This window comes from Perna viridis, chromosome 2 (assembly GCF_037379345.1).
Source record: "Perna viridis isolate PV_CMFRI_1.1 ecotype Kerala chromosome 2, ASM3737934v1, whole genome shotgun sequence".
Taxonomy (NCBI): domain Eukaryota; kingdom Metazoa; phylum Mollusca; class Bivalvia; order Mytilida; family Mytilidae; genus Perna; species Perna viridis.
The window spans coordinates 59,711,621-59,730,261 of NC_142446.1; the positions used below are offsets into that span (position 1 = coordinate 59,711,621).

Below are 18,641 nucleotides of genomic sequence, written 5' to 3' on the forward strand. Positions count from 1 at the left end.
AAAAATTCAGGAAAAATAAAGTATTTAGTAAACCTTCAAAATAACCTGCCAAAAGGTATTTTATTTTAAATCTGACCTTTTTTTTTTTTTGGGGGGGGGGGTTCCTTATTTAAAATTGGTTTACATCAAGATCAAAATGGCCCAAAATTAAACTTTGATTTCAACTGAAACTTGATTTTTTGGGGTTTTTTTTTATATGAAGAATTTAACTTCATATTTGGGCTCTGTTTGCTAACTAGTCAACTTGAGTTTCCAATGGATCAAAAATATAAATCTTGTTTTTGTACAAAAATTGAACTGTATTAGTTCATTGATATGTTGAATCTTTCCTTTTTAACATTTATGATTTACACCCTGTTTTAAATCTGTTCTTATTGAGGTAAAATAAAGTCCAGTTTTAATGAACAAAATTATTTTTTTTTACACTGACCTGCCAACCATTGTGATTTTATAATATTTTTTTTCTAATATTTTCTGCCTAAATTAGGTGTTATGCTTAGAAATGTTCAAACTACATTTTTTTTACTCTGGATTTACTTCTATTACCAGTGGAAGTTTGTGAGGTGTTTAATTTTTTTCCAATTGGATGCTTATTGATGATGTCTTCGTACCATATTATGATTATTGTTGTGCAAAATGGCAAACAAAAACATATTGTTTCTTCTGAGTGTTCTCAAGTGATAAGGAATCAGTACATAAACAGAGAAGTTAACTGTTGATTTTGTCACATTCATGCTTGTTTGACATACAGTTGGCTATATAACTAAGGTCTAAATTGGACAGTTTTCACCTCTGTTGAGATAGGTGTTGGCTGGGATCCCCCCTTCCAGTGCTATTACCCTTTTCTCTCAATAGGGATTGGAGCATTGTTGATATAATGAAAATCTAACTTTGTTTTTTTATTACTTAAAGTGGTATGATGCTCTCAACATATGTGTTGTCTTCCAAAAACACTTGGTTTGAGTCTTTAAAAAAAATTTACCAAGGAGTTCCAAACAACAAAAGGAAGGTTGGTATTAATTTGATTGTGGTGGTTATGGCCCTAACCATTTTGGAATCAAGTGCCAATCAAAGAACTGAAACATTTAACTGTAGTTATAGTATGTGGCTCAGGGGTTTCATTATTATTTTGCAATGTAGGTACCTTTGGTTTTGTAGGAGGTACTTTTCATCATTTTGTTTTATGAAAATGTATGAAATTTCAAAATTCTGGAGGTACCTTTCAGTAGTTAAGAAGGATAAAAGTATCTGGTACAGCCTCTTAATAAAAGGCCTGATGGCTATATAGATATATATATATATTGTTCCTCAAAATTCTGTACTAATATGGTCATACTGGGGTTGATAATGGGGTTCAATATTTGTACCCTTAAGGAATAAGGGACCATAAAGGGTCCTGAAACAAGTGTTTTCTGTAAAAACAAAAACTTGACAGTGTGTAAATAGATTGTCTTTAAATTTTACCACATGGTGTCATTACGCAAAAGGATGACTTGGATTGATTTTAGGGATGGTTACTTGAGCCAATTAAGAGTTTTGGATTACATAGAGGCAAGGAGCAAGCATTTTTATTTCTGGATGATAAATTGAGTAAAAAAGAATGGATCTATTTGAAATTGTACCATAAAATGCAATACAACAATAGGGTAGTTAGGATTGATTTTGGAGGTTGTGACTGGAGCTAAAAATTAGGGGCCAAAAAGGGACTACATTGATTCTGATCCAATTCTTATTCTGTGTCAAATATCTAATCAGTCGCAATCAAATTTTAAGGCTGTATCAAGTTCAAATTGTGTGTCCATACCTGTCCCAACTTTATAGGGTTGGACCTCAGCAGTCTTATCAAGCTGCACCCTGTGAAGCATATTTTTATCTGTAAAATACATAGTTGACTTCTGTTCCTAATAAACTACAAACAAACCTAGGCTGTAAGCTCATAGTTATGTAGAATAGAATACTTATATGGTGGAATAATTGTATGCCCTTTGACAAATAAATTTGTATACATTATTAATTTTTTCCTTTCTTTATATTGTTTATTATCATTTCAGTTGAAAGCAAAAGCCAATCCTAATGTGAACATTTCTTGGAAAGAAGGTGAAACTGTTTTTGAAGCTCCAATTTTACAAACAGCTACAAGGTAAAGTATGTTAAGGGGGAAAGCACTGTATTTTTTATACACTTACGATTGTATGAAGTTATTGGATTTAGGGGGGGATGCAGTTTTCAAATTATAACTGAATAGTGTTTGCACCAATCACCATGGACTGGAAATTTCTATCAATGCAAGATGTCTGGTATGGTGCTATGGTTGTTGTCATCCATGTCCTTTTCATCTACACTTGGTTATTATACAACCACAAAAAATTTTTGTTTGTATTTTTTTCAACATGGTGTGACCTCTGATAACTCCAGTATATGTGTATGGATCTCCACGAAATTGTATCATAATGTTCCATACTACAAGTCAGATTGGGATTGATTTCCCTATAAGAATTTAGGTAGTAGACCTGGGGTACCCTCAAAATTTTCCCATAATTCAATTTTCTTTAAGTTTGTACATGATATTACACTAACTATGGTGCATTATTTGTAAAATTTTAAAGAAAATTCACTGTACAGATTTTGAACAATAAGCCTGAAATATTGCTATTTTTTAAAATCTGAATCGTTGGCCAAACTGAACCACATCTGGTATTTTAGGGTCATTTTGACAATATATTTAAATATATAATTGAATATTAAGTAAGATACACTTTAAAAGGACTAATATATCAGATTTAATATCGAATTTTATTTTTTCCATTTTGGAGAAGAGATGCTAGGCTTTTAATTTACCAAAATAATAGAAAAGGGGTTGGTAACTTTCAGCTGTTTGCTTAAATACAAACCTCTATTTTGCAAAAAATTCATAACTTAATTTTCGTACAAAACTGATATTATATGGACTTTCAGAAAAGTTCACTGTGTAGTTTTTTTTAAAATGTTTTAATGATATTAGGGTAAGGCATTGAAATATTTTTTTGATAATTTAATCATTATGGCTAAAATCATGTTAATATTCAATAAGGTTACAAAGTATCAAATTGTGATGACTTATATTGATGAAAGAGCATTGCCAGGCATAGCTTGAGTCAACATACTCCTGCATGAAGGGACAAATTTATATCTTAAATGTAGTTCAAAGCTGGTTAGAGTCATATGCTGAACAAAGCAACAAAATGAAAACAGAAAGCTTAAAGTCTTACAAGGATTATAGAAAAGGTTTTTTTTTTTTTTTTTACATCTAAAAGGTTAAGAAGTTATAAAACTGGCAATGTTATTGGTAAGCCGTACTGTCTCATGACAGAGATTATTTCATATTTCAATTTTAATATTATATCTGAAGGAATCCTGGTTTACCGTAAAAGGTATCATTTCAAACATTTTCCCACCTTATAAAATATATTCCTCATTATACCTATTTGAAACATTTAATCAATACTTCGAAAGAGCTGAGTTACTGGGGCTGGCATCTTTGTTCTAGAAGTTGAACCCTTTCTTAGAGGTATTTCCTTTTAACATCAGTATCAATTTAAGCTTCCATTTCAGGAGACATTCAAATGCTCTGGTCTCACTAACCACTTCTAACGTTTCCATTACTTTACATGTTAAAAAGGTAATTTTCAAAGTCTCACTGTGAATTCCCAGGACAAATGACATCTTAAAGCTGCATACTGTTGCGAAGCTTGGAAAATAAGACTTCCAAAATCATTATGCTAATGGTACGATGATAGTAGAAATTCTTCACAAAATTTACTTGAATAAATAATACTGAAAATCCACATTTTTACCTGTTCTGCTAACTGACAGCATGGAGGCATATTACTCACACATGTAAACAATATTCATACACTTTTGTAGTTAATTACATATATGATTTTAAAGTACACATTCTCAGCTTTATTTTGACTACTTTTAATCATAATACACACAAATAATGCACTTACAATGCATATGTCTAGGTTCAGTGTGTTTTTGGTACTACATAGGGGGGTGGCCATTTGACCCGGAAGTGGTTAGTGAGACCTTAAAAACATTTTATGAGTTTTTATATTTTTCTTTTTTTACATTTTATGAAAGCTTGTGGTATTGTGAGTCTAATAAGACCAAAACTATCAAAATCAGACATAGGACTACAAAGAAATGGTCATTTTTATATCATGCCCCTCAGTGATATTTTCCCTAAATTACTAAAAAATTACAATTTTAACTAACTTGTCACACCAAATTGATACCTATGATAATTCAAGAAGTTGTAATAGTAAATATTATTTATCATTATGAAAAAAGAACAGATTTCAACAATTTATATCATACCTATTTCATTACTGTGCGATTCTAAGTCTGTGCTGTGTGACTATTTGAGTACTTTCAATATCCCAAGCAGTGACGTGTATTTCATGGATGACGTCAAGTTATGAGTCACTGTTACTGATAAAAATCTTGTTGCTATGTTGTTTTTTAAAATACCTTGCACAATGCACCTCTTAAAATATAGCCAGATTACCAATATCACTATACTGATTTTATGGGAAAATGGAAATAATGACCAGGAAAGGCAATTTTCCTCAAATTATGCATTTCTCTGAAATGTGCCATAATTTAATTTATAAACATTTTATGAGTTTTTATATTTTTCTTTTTTTACATTTTATGAAAGCTTGTGGTATTGTGAGTCTAATAAGACCAAAACTATCAAAATCAGACATAGGACTACAAAGAAATGGTCATTTTTATATCATGCTCCTCAGTGATATTTTCCCTAAATTACTAAAAAATTACAATTTTAACTAACTTGTCACACCAAATTGATACCTATGATAATTCAAGAAGTTGTAATAGTAAATATCATTTATCATTATGAAAAAAGAACAGATTTCAACAATTTATATCATACCTATTTCATTACTGTGCGATTCTAAGTCTGTGCTGTGTGACTATTTGAGTACTTTCAATATCCCAAGCAGTGACGTTGTGTATTTCATGGATGACGTCAAGTTATGAGTCATTGTTACTGATAAAAATCTTGTTGCTATGTTGTTTTTTAAAATACCTTGCACAATGCACCTCTTAAAATATAGCCAGATTACCAATATCACTATACTGATTTTATGGGAAAATGGAAATAATGACCAGGAAAGGCAATTTTCCTCAAATTATGCATTTCTCTGAATGTGCCATAATTTAATTTATGGTCTCACTAACCACTTCTAACGTTTCCATTACTTTACATGTTAAAAAGGTAATTTTCAAAGTCTCACTGTGAATTCCCAGGACAAATGACATCTTAAAGCTGCATACTGTTGCGAAGCTTGGAAAATAAGACTTCCAAAATCATTATGCTAATGGTACGATGATAGTAGAAATTCTTCACAAAATTTACTTGAATAAATAATACTGAAAATCCACATTTTTACCTGTTCTGCTAACTGACAGCATGGAGGCATATTACTCACACATGTAAACAATATTCATACACTTTTGTAGTTAATTACATATATGATTTTAAAGTACACATTCTCAGCTTTATTTTGTCTACTTTTAATCATAATACACACAAATAATGCACTTACAATGCATATGTCTAGGTTCAGTGTGTTTTTGGTACTACATAGGGGGGGTGGCCATTTGACCCGGAAGTGGTTAGTGAGACCTCTAGTGACTAAAATCCATTCAATTAGGATTACCTCCCTTACACCAGGTCTACCCCCTTAAGGCAAAAATTCTGTCTAACTACATATTAAAAGTTCTTTGACCATTTTAATTTGGGTCAGAATCTTGTCAAACATTAAATCAAGAGCTGTATCAAGTTTAATTTTTGTCCATACTGTCACGACTGTTCTTGGTCTTACATCTGTGGTTTTACTCATGCTGTGCAAAGTATTTTTTTTTTTAATTTAGATTCCAGTCAGTAGAGATAGTTGACAAATTGTTGGCAGCTGGTGCTCTGCCTGATGAAAGGAACAGTAAAAATAAAAGAACCTGTCTGCATATAGCTGTTTGTAACAGGGGTTAGTAGAAAAATGTAGTTTTCCCTTTGTACCAAAAAGTATAGGTATATACCCATCACAAAAGAACTGAGGGACTTGGTGTCAATTATTGGTGTCAAGTCCATGCATCCATGGTCAGTTATCGTTAGATGCAATGTCTTTAAGACTTTTGCTGAACCATTGCTGGTTAGTCAGTTAACATATGAGATCAACTTTTAACATTGTTCCTTTATATGTCAAATGAGTACCATTTTAAGGATGCATCAGCTAGACTGTAGACAGATTTATTTTGCTTCCACATTCTTGGCTTCTTTTGTATGTCTTTGGTATACTTGTTTGCATTTGTTTCCCCTTGCAAGAGGGCAGTTTTGATATCAACTGAGTTGATTTTCAATATTTTTTAGGATAAATCAAGCAAAATCAGCCTGAATGATTGTTTGTCACAAGTCAGAGAGATTTTTGATACAATCAGAATCAGTTAACAGCAGAACATCTTTTTGTTAGGATTATTGCCCTTGAAAGATAAAAATTTGTTTGTCCAATATCATATAAGCCATTATAGATAGAAGAACTTTCAATAATGAAATTGTCCTTGCGGTAAGGGCTACCAAAGTCTCCATTTGGTTGAAGTTTCAAAATGACCCTTTGTTAGAGTTGTTGTCCTTGAAAGGCGAAAGAGATGATTTTTTTCAGTTTTTAGCCAATATGTAGAAAGCCATAGTGATAAAAAAAAACAACTTTCGATTGATGAAATTATCTTATGATAATGGACTTAATAGGGTAAAGTTTTAGAATGACTCCTTGAAGGAGTAATTGCCGTTGGAAGGTTAAAAATGACATTATATGCAGATTTTAGCGTAGATCTTAAAAAACTGTAATAAATAGATAAAAATTCAATTAATTCAATGATGTTTGGTATAAGGGCTACCAAAAGTCTACATTAAGTTGAAATTGAAGTATTACTTTTTGGATCACTTGGCGGAGGGCCATGTGAGCTATTGCCATCACTTTGTGTTCGTTGTCGTCAACAATTTTTCAAAACTTCTCCTCTGACACTACTAGACCAATTGGAACCAAACTTGGTATGAATATTCCTTGGGGAATCCTGGCATAGAACTGATGTGGGGATTTTTGATCTGTAGAAAAACATGGCCGCTGTTAATAAAAATGGATTGATTGATTGATTGTTGGGGTTTAATGCCCCAGCAGCAATATTTCAGCTATATTCAGGTGATGAACATGAAATGATGGGATGGGACACAAAGGTAATAGGGTCGACAAATTTTGATTGCCACTAGAATAAAGGAGGGATGGGTAGGGTTGGGCAATTCAGCCTCTTGTGGGGGAGAGCAAAGGTTCCTACTGCTGTTGAATACCACAGCAGGGTTCTTTAACATGTGAACACTGCGGTGCACCACTATGGTTTTCTGTATTATACTGACAACCCCAGCATGTAACACGCCAGGGGCACCCTGTTCCACCACCTGGGGCACACAAACCAGTTGCTCTGTGGGCACAATGCCCTATCCCCTGACTAGGGTTCTGATCACTATTTAGTGTAGCGCTGCTGGGGGCCTATTCTTTTGACACCTGGACTCCAACGGGGGCAATAAAAAATAGACCATAGGGGTCTGACAGTAGTTTTTCACATATATCTCCAAAACTGTATGGTTTAGCCAAATTCTGATGAAAGTGTTCAGCACGATGAGATCTATTCGTGGTCAAATTTTCGCTTTAATCGTTCAGCCATATTGGAGTTATTGCTCTTTTTTGCTATTTTTAATTTCTTTCCAAAATCTTCTTTGACACTCCTTGACCAATTGGAACCAAATTTGGTATGAATCCCTTGGGTATCCTGTACTGAACTTGTGGGGATTTTTGATCTGTTGAAAAACATGGCCTCCGTTACTAAAAATAGAACATTTGGGGTCAATGAGAAGTTTTTTTGCATATATCTCCAAAACTGATATGTTAGGCCAAATTCTTTCAATTGCTGAAATGATTCTTATTATAAAGCCTACAAAAGTCTCTAAGGGATCAAAGCTGTCTGACTACTCCATGTAAGAGTTGCCCTTGAAAGGTGAAAAAGGATGATATTTTTAGTTTTCGGCCAATGTCTTGAAAACTATCATAGAATGAAACTTTTAATTGCTGAAATAATCCTTACAGTAAGTCCTGCCAAAGTCTTCTTTGAGTCAAAATTGTCAGAAAACACCTTGTAAAAATTGTTGCCCTTGAAAGGAAAGGCAAAAAATTAGCCAGGTGAGTGATTCAGGCTCCTGGTATCATGCTGTTATTGTTGTCTGTTTGTAGACATTTGGTGTCTGAACAGCACCTTGGGTATAAGAGTATAGTGTAGATCTATATTAGAAAAGGTAGGCTGGGATTAATTTTCAGGGTTGTTCACTGAATTGTTTTAGAATAAAGACCAACTTTTCTGTGTGTGACCTCTGCAATTGTAGCTAGGTGTGGTTTGCAAAGCATTTAATTTTTTTTATGTTTATTTAAAACCTCTGTAAAGCTTTTTAGTGCTGCCGAGAACTAAGGATTTTTATGTAATTTTAATGGGCTTAGAGGGTATATGGCTACATCATATGTCAATGGAAAGATAAATCAATGTAGTTTTTGAATACCATTCTTTTCTAACTGAAAAGTGGTAAAGTTTTCTGCTATTTTGCATTAATTAGAAGAGGGGTCAAAGATCAATTGACCCCAATACACTTTGATAAGTGATTTAAGTGAAATCGTTCATTGTAGGTATCGGAAAACAAGTAACATATAAAGATAATATGTATAGAATTTCAAAAATGTGAAAAAGAACTTTTTCTGACAAAAGTTGACTATTTAATCACAGAACAAATTTGCCCCGAAAATTGGTTGCATTTTAGTGTATTTTCAATGATTAAGAGATAATAAGATACGGTAGAATATTACAATGTATTGTATATCTGAGTATTCTTTGATCTACAATGTGGGCTTTGCAACATGAGTTTGAAGTTGCAAATTTTCACATATTTAAACTATTAATTGTACTAAAATTGTATAAGACGGAATCGTTTCAAGACAATTTATCTAGTTTCCGAACTGTTTTATGAAAAGTATCTAGTCTGCCTTTCGTTTTGATGAAAAGATTTAAGGTTTTGAGATTTATTTTTGTACATGCAAAAATCTTACATATTTTTTGCTAACCTGGCCTAAGGCCAGGTGAGCTATTGCCATCACTTGGTGTCCATTGTCATCCATCGTCGTCGTTAACAATTTTTCAAAACTCTTCTCCTCTGAAACTACTTGACCAGTTGGAACCAAACTTGGTATGAATATTTGTTGGGGTATCCTGCATAGAACTGATGTGGGGATTTTTGTTTTGTCGAAAAAACATGGCTGCTGTTACTAAAAATAGAACATAGGGGTCAGACAATAGTTTTTTTCCAAAACGGTTAGGGTTTAGGCCATTTGAAAGGGGTAAAAGTGTTCAGCATGATAAGATCTATCTGCAGTCAAATTTTCATTTTAATCTATCAAGCCATGTTGGAGTTATTTCCCTTTTTCAAAGTTTTTTTGCTATTTTTAATGTTATTTCTTTTAAAAAATCTTCTCCTGACACTATTTTACCAATTGAAACAAAACTCAGTATAAGTGTTCCATGGAGTAACCTGCATTGAATTGAAGTGGGGTTTTTTGATCCGTTGAAATACATGGCCACTGTTACTAAAAATAGAACATAGGGGTCAGACAGTAGTTTTTCGCATATATCTCCAAAACCCTTAGGTTTAGCCAAATTCTTTCAATAGCTGAAAAGATCCTTATTTCTAGGACTACAAAAGTCTTCAGGCATAAAATTTGTCAGACACCTTCTTATAAAAGTTATTGCCCTTGACAGGGGAAAATGACAGTTTTTTTTTTTTTTTGTTTTCAGCAAATGTCTTGAAAACTATGATAGATTTAGACTTTCATTTACTGAAATGATCCTATCAAAGTCTTCTTCAGTCAAAATTGTTGGACAACTTCTTGTTTAATTTATAGCCCTTGAAAGGCAAAATTTAACCAGGTAAGCGATTCAGGCTTCTGGGAGCCTTTTGTTGGTTGTTGCATTTGTCTTGATATGCTTGGACTTCAAATAAAATGGTAAGATTTAACCATGAATCAGGGATTCCCAAACAAAAAATGTGACTCGGGGGTTCATGATAAGGCTGGATTTCATAATAAATTTGACAATACATAAATTGTGAACTTCAAACTTTGCATGGAAGCATGTGCAAACATGTGCATGCATGTTGTCACAATATTTATGTCTTATGATGTTTAACTGTGCGCCAAGCTGATACTTGTAATGCAATATCCTCAAGAGTGGCAGATCCACACTGTGAAAAGGAGGGTGCTAGCCGGGGTTCCTCAGAAAAGGGGGTGTGCTTGGATATTATTTACCGTTTTTTGTCAATTTTACACATGAAAATGACAAATTTTCCAATAAAAAAGGGGAGTGTCAATCCCATGCACCCCCTCTGGATCGGCCACTGCTCAGAACGGATTATACTGGTTTGCTTTTTATATACTAAACGAGTTGATAAAAACGAACCAGATTCCTTGTAAAAATTGTAATGCAAAAAGAAGAAAGTTCAGACGCAATAAAAACTTCTGTGATTTTTTTACCTCTCAAAAAGACTCCAGTTTTAGTAGCCATATGAATAGGACACAATGGTTTACAACATAGTTGTTATAGAATAGTAGTTCATAAGAAACATCATTGTCCAGGCCAGGGGCAGATCAAGAATATTGAAAAAAGAGAGGCTCTGATCAAGACGTTTGAAAACAGGGGATGCAATCTATTGTTTGCTATATCTGCTGTCTATAAGTTGTTATAAACTTACTTTTTTTGCGGTGTAAACATACATGTACAGAGCAGTTGTAGTATGTGGTTTGTGAATTGAATTGTGCATTACTTCTGTTGTCATATTATGACATTTTGAACATTTACAATGTCATAGTTTCAATTTTCAGGCATGTCTGTCTGCTTCACACAAAGAATGAATAAGTGAGCCACTTTATGGTTCATTCTGATTCTGATTTGTTATAATCTAAATACCAATAAGAATTAAACTGAATATGGGATCCTAACTGTAATAGCATATTCTCTAACCTAGCATTATGGTCTTGCCCCCTCCCTTCTTGCAATGGGAGGGGGGAGCAGGACCATATTCCTTGCCTAACAAAGATGCTGTAAAATCTAGGAATTGGAAATAAGCCATTCATAACTTGGAAACTTTCCATCTGTCTATATGATAGTAAAGGCCAATTTTCTTTGAAATAATCCATTTACAAAAAAATCTTTGTAACGTTCTCTTTTTCACCGTCATATACTAGATTACTTTCAAACGATGCCAGAGTTTCCCTCCTTTGTTTAAACCAGAATGACATCATTTATGTAAGACCAGATTGATGGGCGCTTAAGGAAAAACAGAGAAAAGGTGTTCAAATTAATATCCTACCAATGAACCTGGTCCAAAACCCAGTTTTTTTTTTATCAAGCCTGGCTTGCTGAATATTTTTTTAAATTTATATATGTTTTTCTTTTGACTATTTTTGTATTTTTGGTGCTTTGTCTTGACTGAATATCCTGTTCTTTATTCCAATTTTCTCAAAACGAACATTGTTGAGCACCCGATTATTGAATGAATGAAAAAAAATTGTCAAACTTTTATTTATCTGCTTAAAGAGCACTTAAAATATTGATCAAGTCAAAAAATAAGTTACTTTTGGTAATATTCATGCTTTTCTGTTGTACCAACAGTTGGAAACAGAACAGGTTGACCAGAAAATGATTTCATATTTTGCAATTTTAGTATTATTATTAGTTAAAATGTGTGAAAATTTGCAACTTCAAACACATTTTGTAAAGCTCATGTTGCAGATGAAATTGAGAACGTGTTTATTTTATTTGTTATTCAGTAAAGAATATTCAGATATAAATTGTAATATTATACTGTGTCTTATTATCTCTTAATCATTGAAAATGCACTAAAATGCAACCATTTTTAGGGGCAAATTTGTCCTGTGATTAAATAGTCAACTTTTGTCAGAAAAAGTTCTTTTTTTACATTTTTGAAATTCTATACATGTGACCTTTATATGTTACTTGCTTCCTAATACCTACAATAAATACATGTAATTACACTTAAATTACTTATCAAAGTCTACTGGGGTTGATTGATCTTTGACCCCTCCCCTAATTAATGCAAAATAACAGAAAACTTTGCCGTTTTTCACTTTGATAAGTACGATATTCAAAAACTGCATTGATTTATCTTTTCACTGACATATGATATAGCCGTATACCCTCTAGGTCCATTAAATTCAAAAACTAGAGCACTTTTTGATACCTGTCCGTAGCAATATTTCTGTAGCAGCTTACAATAGTCTTTAGGATATCAATTGTCGCCTTTGTTTTAGTAGGTAGGTTTTGTCATTTTTAGGACATACTATTTTCTGGTATCAAGGAGTTGAAAACTTTTAATTTAAATATTTCCACACAGGTTTTTAGATCGTGAGCAGATGTCTTCACCCAATATAGTTATTTTTCTCAGATTTTCTTGGGCTATCAGGGATCATACTTACCGTAATAAGTCTGCTGTTTAACACATTGATTTTTTCTTTGACTGTTATATTTATACCTCCCTGCAAACAAAATTTGGGGGGGTATATAGGTTTCACCCTCTCTTCCTGTCTCTCTGTCTGTCCATGCTATTTTCGAATCAGCTTGAAGTATTGTTATAAAACTTTGTAGGATGTAATATAACCACATAGAGATGTGTATATCATCATGAATTTATGTTTGGACAAAAATTGTGGAAATGATCACTGTTGAACTTGGGGGCTTTTCAGTAAAACTTGGTATCATGCATTGTCCGCAACTACTCCTAAACGACTTGCAGAATGGTTATGAAATTTAATGGGGTGTTAGATTACCAAATTGGGATATGCATATTGTCAGGTACCAAATTGGGATGTGCATATTGTCAGGTATTCATGTTTAAACAAAAATTAAAGAAATAATGACTGTTGGAATTAAGGCATTTGTCAGCAAAATTTGGTTTGATGTTTTGTTCACAACTCCTCCTGACTTCTCCTGCAAATTGTCAGCAATTAGTCAGATTCTGTTATTGAATTCTCAATAAAAAAAAGTACTGATTACTGTTTTAGAAATGGCAGCAAATTGTGTCTTTGATTGATGGATTGGTGTTTAGCACCCAAGCAGCAATATTATAGCTATATCCAGGCAATGAACACAAGATAGATTATAAAATGAACATGAAAAGATGGTAAAATGAAAAAAAGGATGAGACACAAGTACAATAGGGTCAACAAATTTTTATTGGCACTGGAAAAAGTGCAAGGTGGGTAGGGTAGGACAATTTAGCTTCCAGTAGCAAAGCCGAGGCTCCTAGAATACCACAGCAGGGTTTTCTAACATTCAAAGAACGTGGTATCTTTCCCAGCATGGTGCACTACTATGTTTACAGACTGGTTTTCGATATTATATGGCCTGACATTCCTGGCATGTAGCAAGCCTGGGTTCCCCCATTCAACCACCTGGGGCACACAACCCAGTTGCTCTATGGGCAGAGCAATCTTGCCCCCAGCTAGGGTTCTGAGCACGGTTTAGTCACCTTTTACGACAAGTTTAGCGCTGCTGTGGCTTATTCTTTTAACACCTGGATCCCCACAGGGCTAATGTGTGTCAAAAGTTCTTAAAATTGCTTAATTTATCCACCATAAAAGTTGTGTCCAATATGTATCCTATGTCCACATTAGGGGCAATGTCTAGTACTTTCATTTTCTTGTTCATTTGTGGCCGAATTTCCCATATTAAATTCAGGTTATAGCATGATGAATGCTGGTCTGGCAGACTGGCACTTGTAACACTTTTCTCATGTAACTACTAGTGGCAGCCTCTTGATTTTTGGTATCTAGCATCGGGTCCCATATGGTATATGATTTTAGGCTCTTTGGACAACTACTTCCTGTAAAAATTCGGCCATTATTGTCTTTGACCCATTTTTTGAAAAGTTGGGACTTTTTTTAAAAGACTTTTTAGACTTTCATACTGATGAAAATTTTTTCTCGTGTCAAACGTTGAATTATTATCAAAATTATAAGCCCTATATCAATCTTAAATCTTCTGTCCATACTTGCCCTAAAGGTTCAGGGTTTGACTACTGTAGTCATATCAAGCTACATCCCACTACGTATTTTATTATGAATGAAATGTGAACTGCACAATTTCTTTGATCATGTCACATGGTTAATAACTTTTCATTGGTAGTATACTATTAAATCCTTATGATACGACATGTCTTTCTCATTATCTTTAGACCTTTTTCTGTCCTTTCACTAGGTGATGAAGTGATTGGTGTAAAGATTCTGACCAGCATTATCAAAGCGGGTGCTAATGTGAATGCCATTGATGCTGAGAAACGCTCACCACTACATTTGGCTGTAAATTCCAACCTAGGAACCTCAGATTCAAGCACCGATTATGAAGAGGTGCTTCTAGGAAATGGAGCAGATATATTTCAGAAGTGTTGCTTTAATAAAATGCCGATTCACTATGTGTTTAAAAAAATTGAATCGTAAGTTGATTTGCATATATGCATACATGGATTCCAAGTCCCATAGTATTTCAAGTTTTAACAGGGTTTAATTGTCAACTCACATGTAGTTGGGTTCAGAGAAGATTTGCAATATCAGTCTCTTCACACTTCATTACACATATTTTTATACTGTAATTATTTATTGTTATGTCATTGTCCTCATTGTTATTGCCTGCTATGGTTGTTGTTCTTGGTCCTGTCATCAGTATCTTTGAGGACATTTGTTTTCCAGGCAATAACTCAAGTATGAATACATGTATAAAGATCTTTATGAAAATGTATCAGAAGGTTCAATTTGGGCTTGCTTCCATTAAATGTCTCAACATAGTGATTGTTTATTTCTTTTGATCTAGGCTTTTTATTTTATTTTTTTTTTTATTTTTATTCATCATACCCTACTGAAACAGTTCTTGGATGTATCGTAAGCACTTAGTCCACCCCTCTGTTTGTCTGTTCATGTAATCTTAATAAGCATTTCTGTCAAAATATAATGTTGTGTTAACCACAATCATAATTGAGAGCTGTATCAAGCTTGAATTTTGTATCAATATTTGTCCCATCTGTTCAAGGTTCAATATCTGCAGGCATGTCTAGCTGCACTCCACAAAACATTTTTTTTTATTTAAATGTAGATCCCTATGCTTAAGTGTGTCAAAAACTAAATTGTGTCCACATTTGCCTCAACTGAACAGAGTTCAACATGTTGTGGTTGTATCATGCAGCAGTTTGAAAAGCTTTTTATTCATATCAGTTGTCTTGTTGATATGATGGGCCTAAAATTTAATTTTCTAGGTTTTTTTTGACGTGTTAAATCCATCAGTGTATAATACCCCCACTTAATGAGTGGATGGTATATATGAATCACCTTGTCCTTCCATTCATATGGTATTTCAAACTGCCAATAAATTGATAGATTTCAGATTGGTATGTGACTATATAAATATGGCATACGTTTTTAATGATTTTGATTGTTGTCCATCATCAACTTCCTGTTTTGTTAGTCATTTTTTTACATACATGGTGGCTTTATATAGATTTGGTGTCATTGTATGAGAATTAGGTTGCTGTCTAATATCAACTCCCTGTGTGAGTGGAGATATATTTGTATGAGACTTTATGTTGAATTTTGTGTGTGAGGTAACGTATTAGGTGAACCGTCAGTCTGTTTAAAAAAAAACTATGCTGTTTCTCGCATTTAATCACAAACCAAAATCTGAGTATTTGTATTAGTACTCACCCAAATTGTGCAAGGTTTGAAATGTGTTCATGTATTAAGCTGCAACCTCTAAAGCATTTGAATGTTTTTGTGACATTTTTTGTTTTAAATAATGTTGAGAAAATTAAAGAAAACAAAAAACAAAAACAAAAAACACACTATGAAATTAAAGTTCATTCACAGAAATTGATGCAGTTTGTTATTTTACTTTCTTAAAGACCTGATACTGTAGTAGCCATAGATCCTGTTGATTTACTAGATCTTATATGCCATGCAATGAAAGACCAACAGATAGATGAAGGAGACAGTAGTTGTCAGTCACCACTCCACATGGCAGCTCAAAGAGGAGCCACCATCTCATGTCTCCATCTGATTAAGGTAAATGTTACTCTCACAAACTGTAAAAGGTTCTTGTTGATCAAATGGTTTAAGTCAATCGGCTAGATAATGAAACACTCCCCCCCCCCAAAGGGATTTTTGCAGACCTGTATAGGTTGATAGATATGTATATTAAATGTATATTAAAAACATAAATTTGCCTGTTTTCCAAAAAATTAGTGCAGTGTTGTCACAGAAACCAGGGAAGACAAGTTTGTAGACTACCTCTTGGAACAGAGAGCAGTATGCAGAGCAATTTATACTATCCTGTAAAGAATGAAAGCATAAGAGATTGCCAAGGCTATGAAGGTTGACAACTTCAAAGGCAAAAATGGTGCTTCTACAGGATTATGAAGCATTATGAACTTAGCAATGAGAACTACCATGTTAACTATGTTTAACATACAATAAACAATAATATAACCTGGCCCCATTAGTCATAAAGTGTTCAGTTTTTATACGACATACAGATATCTGACCTCTCAATTTATGTGGCAAATTTGACTTTTCTTTGATTTTTTCCCCTAATTTGATAGAAAATTTGCAATTCAACTTGTACTCCTCATTGACTTGTTAGTTGGAAAATATGTTTAAGATGAGCACCTCCTAATTTGAGGAATTTGATTAATATTTGATATGAATTTTTACCTGTTAAACTTAGCAATTTTTTAGCACTATATGTTATCATAAGTACATCTAACACAACTATCTTTTTCCAACACAGTCGGTATATTTTTTTCTTTTTACCCTATGACCTTAAAGATGCTCTTCTGTGGAAACGTCTAAAGTCACCTAATCGCAATTCTGTTTCCCGATTAGCCAAATGCTGTTAACTCAATAGCAATAAAAAAAAAAACTGCTTCAAAAATTGAAATTGCGTGCCATGTATTATTTTCTTGAATGAAATGTAGATGGTTATAAGTAAAAAGAGCAAAATTTTACTGTGTCAGCTTCTTTTTTCTTTTTTTTTAAATAGTTTATGTATATTTTAAGATGTTTAAGTATTGACTAAAACTATTATATGGCAGTGATACTGATCCAGACATGTCATTGGTCTTGTTAGAGTTTTTGGCCTTGAAGGATAAAATAGTATTCTTTTCAGGTTTTAGCTAAATACATTATATTAAAATTAATTATTGATAGAAAGAAACTTTTTTATTGATGTAAAACTTCACAAGATTGACATGACCACCAGATGTTTTATTTTCACCCTTTTATTTATTATTAAGTAATTGTTTGTCCTTTTTCTTTATAGAGAAAAGCTGATATAAATAGACTGGACAAGGATGGTAATACACCATTATCATTTGCTGTATCCAATGGACATGACAGGTTTGATTTTTATACATCTCTCAATATTGTGGATATACCTCTGTCTTTCAGTTCATATGCCCTTCATCGACACTTCTTACAAGAACTCCAAAACTCTTCAAGCCATTAAAATGAAACTTAGATCACTCGTTTGTATGATGGAAAAAAGCTCCTTTTACTTTTACTTTGATTTGGAACATTTAGTTTTTGAGTTAAAAGACTTTTTGCATTTAAAAAAGGGGGTGGTTTTTCTGTTTTCATGCTCTAACTAAAAAAAATGCTTTTAACCAAGGCCACAAAACTTCAGGATATATTTTGTATCCATGGTCATAGGCTCTTTTTGTTTTCTATAAAATTAAAATTTCATGTTTTTTTTTTATATTTTTGGCACTTTTTTATGAAAAAACAGGTGTTTTTTTTACGTTTTTGCTCTGTAACAAAAAATGCTGTCAGCAATAGGCACAAAAATTTGAGATAGTCTGTATTCATTATTATAGGTTCCTTTCTATTTCTATTAGGTTTTGATTTCACCTTTTCATTTTTTCTGTTTTTATGCTTGAACTGAAAAGACACTTTCAGCACATACCACCAAACTGAAGGATTTTCGTTGTTAATTGAAACGCTTAATGTTTAGTATATCGGCAAATGGGTGTATCATGCGCTAATGGCATAGGTCTTTATTATGACCTATAAAATTTTGTGGGATAAATTGTAGTCTTGACTTGTCCAAATAGAAAATTTGGTAAATTTTTCATTACAAAGGATTTAAGTTTTTTTTTAAATTGTTTATCTATCCTTTTATTTTGATCTTTCATTTTATTAAAATTTTCTTTCTATCTAAGAAACATATGCTGTGATCACATTCCAAGTAATATGCTATATCAAGTTTGATCTGTGTATTAGTACTTGACCAATATGTCCAGAGATACATTTCATTTCCTTTGAAATCCTCATTTAAATTCTTCACTTAATATCAGTTTTGTGCATTATTTAATGCTGTGTTACATCAAATTCAAGATCAAATGTTTTGGTGTTAATACATTTATATAGTTGGTA

The 18,641-nt window shown here is 33.0% G+C and overlaps 1 protein-coding gene across 1 annotated transcript in view; it reads left to right on the forward strand.

Annotated features, from left to right (window-relative positions):
* Nucleotides 1-18,641, forward strand: part of LOC148626287 (poly [ADP-ribose] polymerase tankyrase-like) — a 172,023-nt gene that overhangs the window by 91,901 nt on the left and 61,481 nt on the right. The window contains exons 27-31 of the mRNA XM_088570167.1: nt 2,052-2,140; nt 5,944-6,053; nt 14,425-14,659; nt 16,115-16,274; nt 17,530-17,606. Of these exons, the coding sequence (XP_088426293.1) occupies nt 2,052-2,140; nt 5,944-6,053; nt 14,425-14,659; nt 16,115-16,274; nt 17,530-17,606 (671 nt within the window). The remainder of the gene's footprint in view (nt 1-2,051; nt 2,141-5,943; nt 6,054-14,424; nt 14,660-16,114; nt 16,275-17,529; nt 17,607-18,641) is intronic.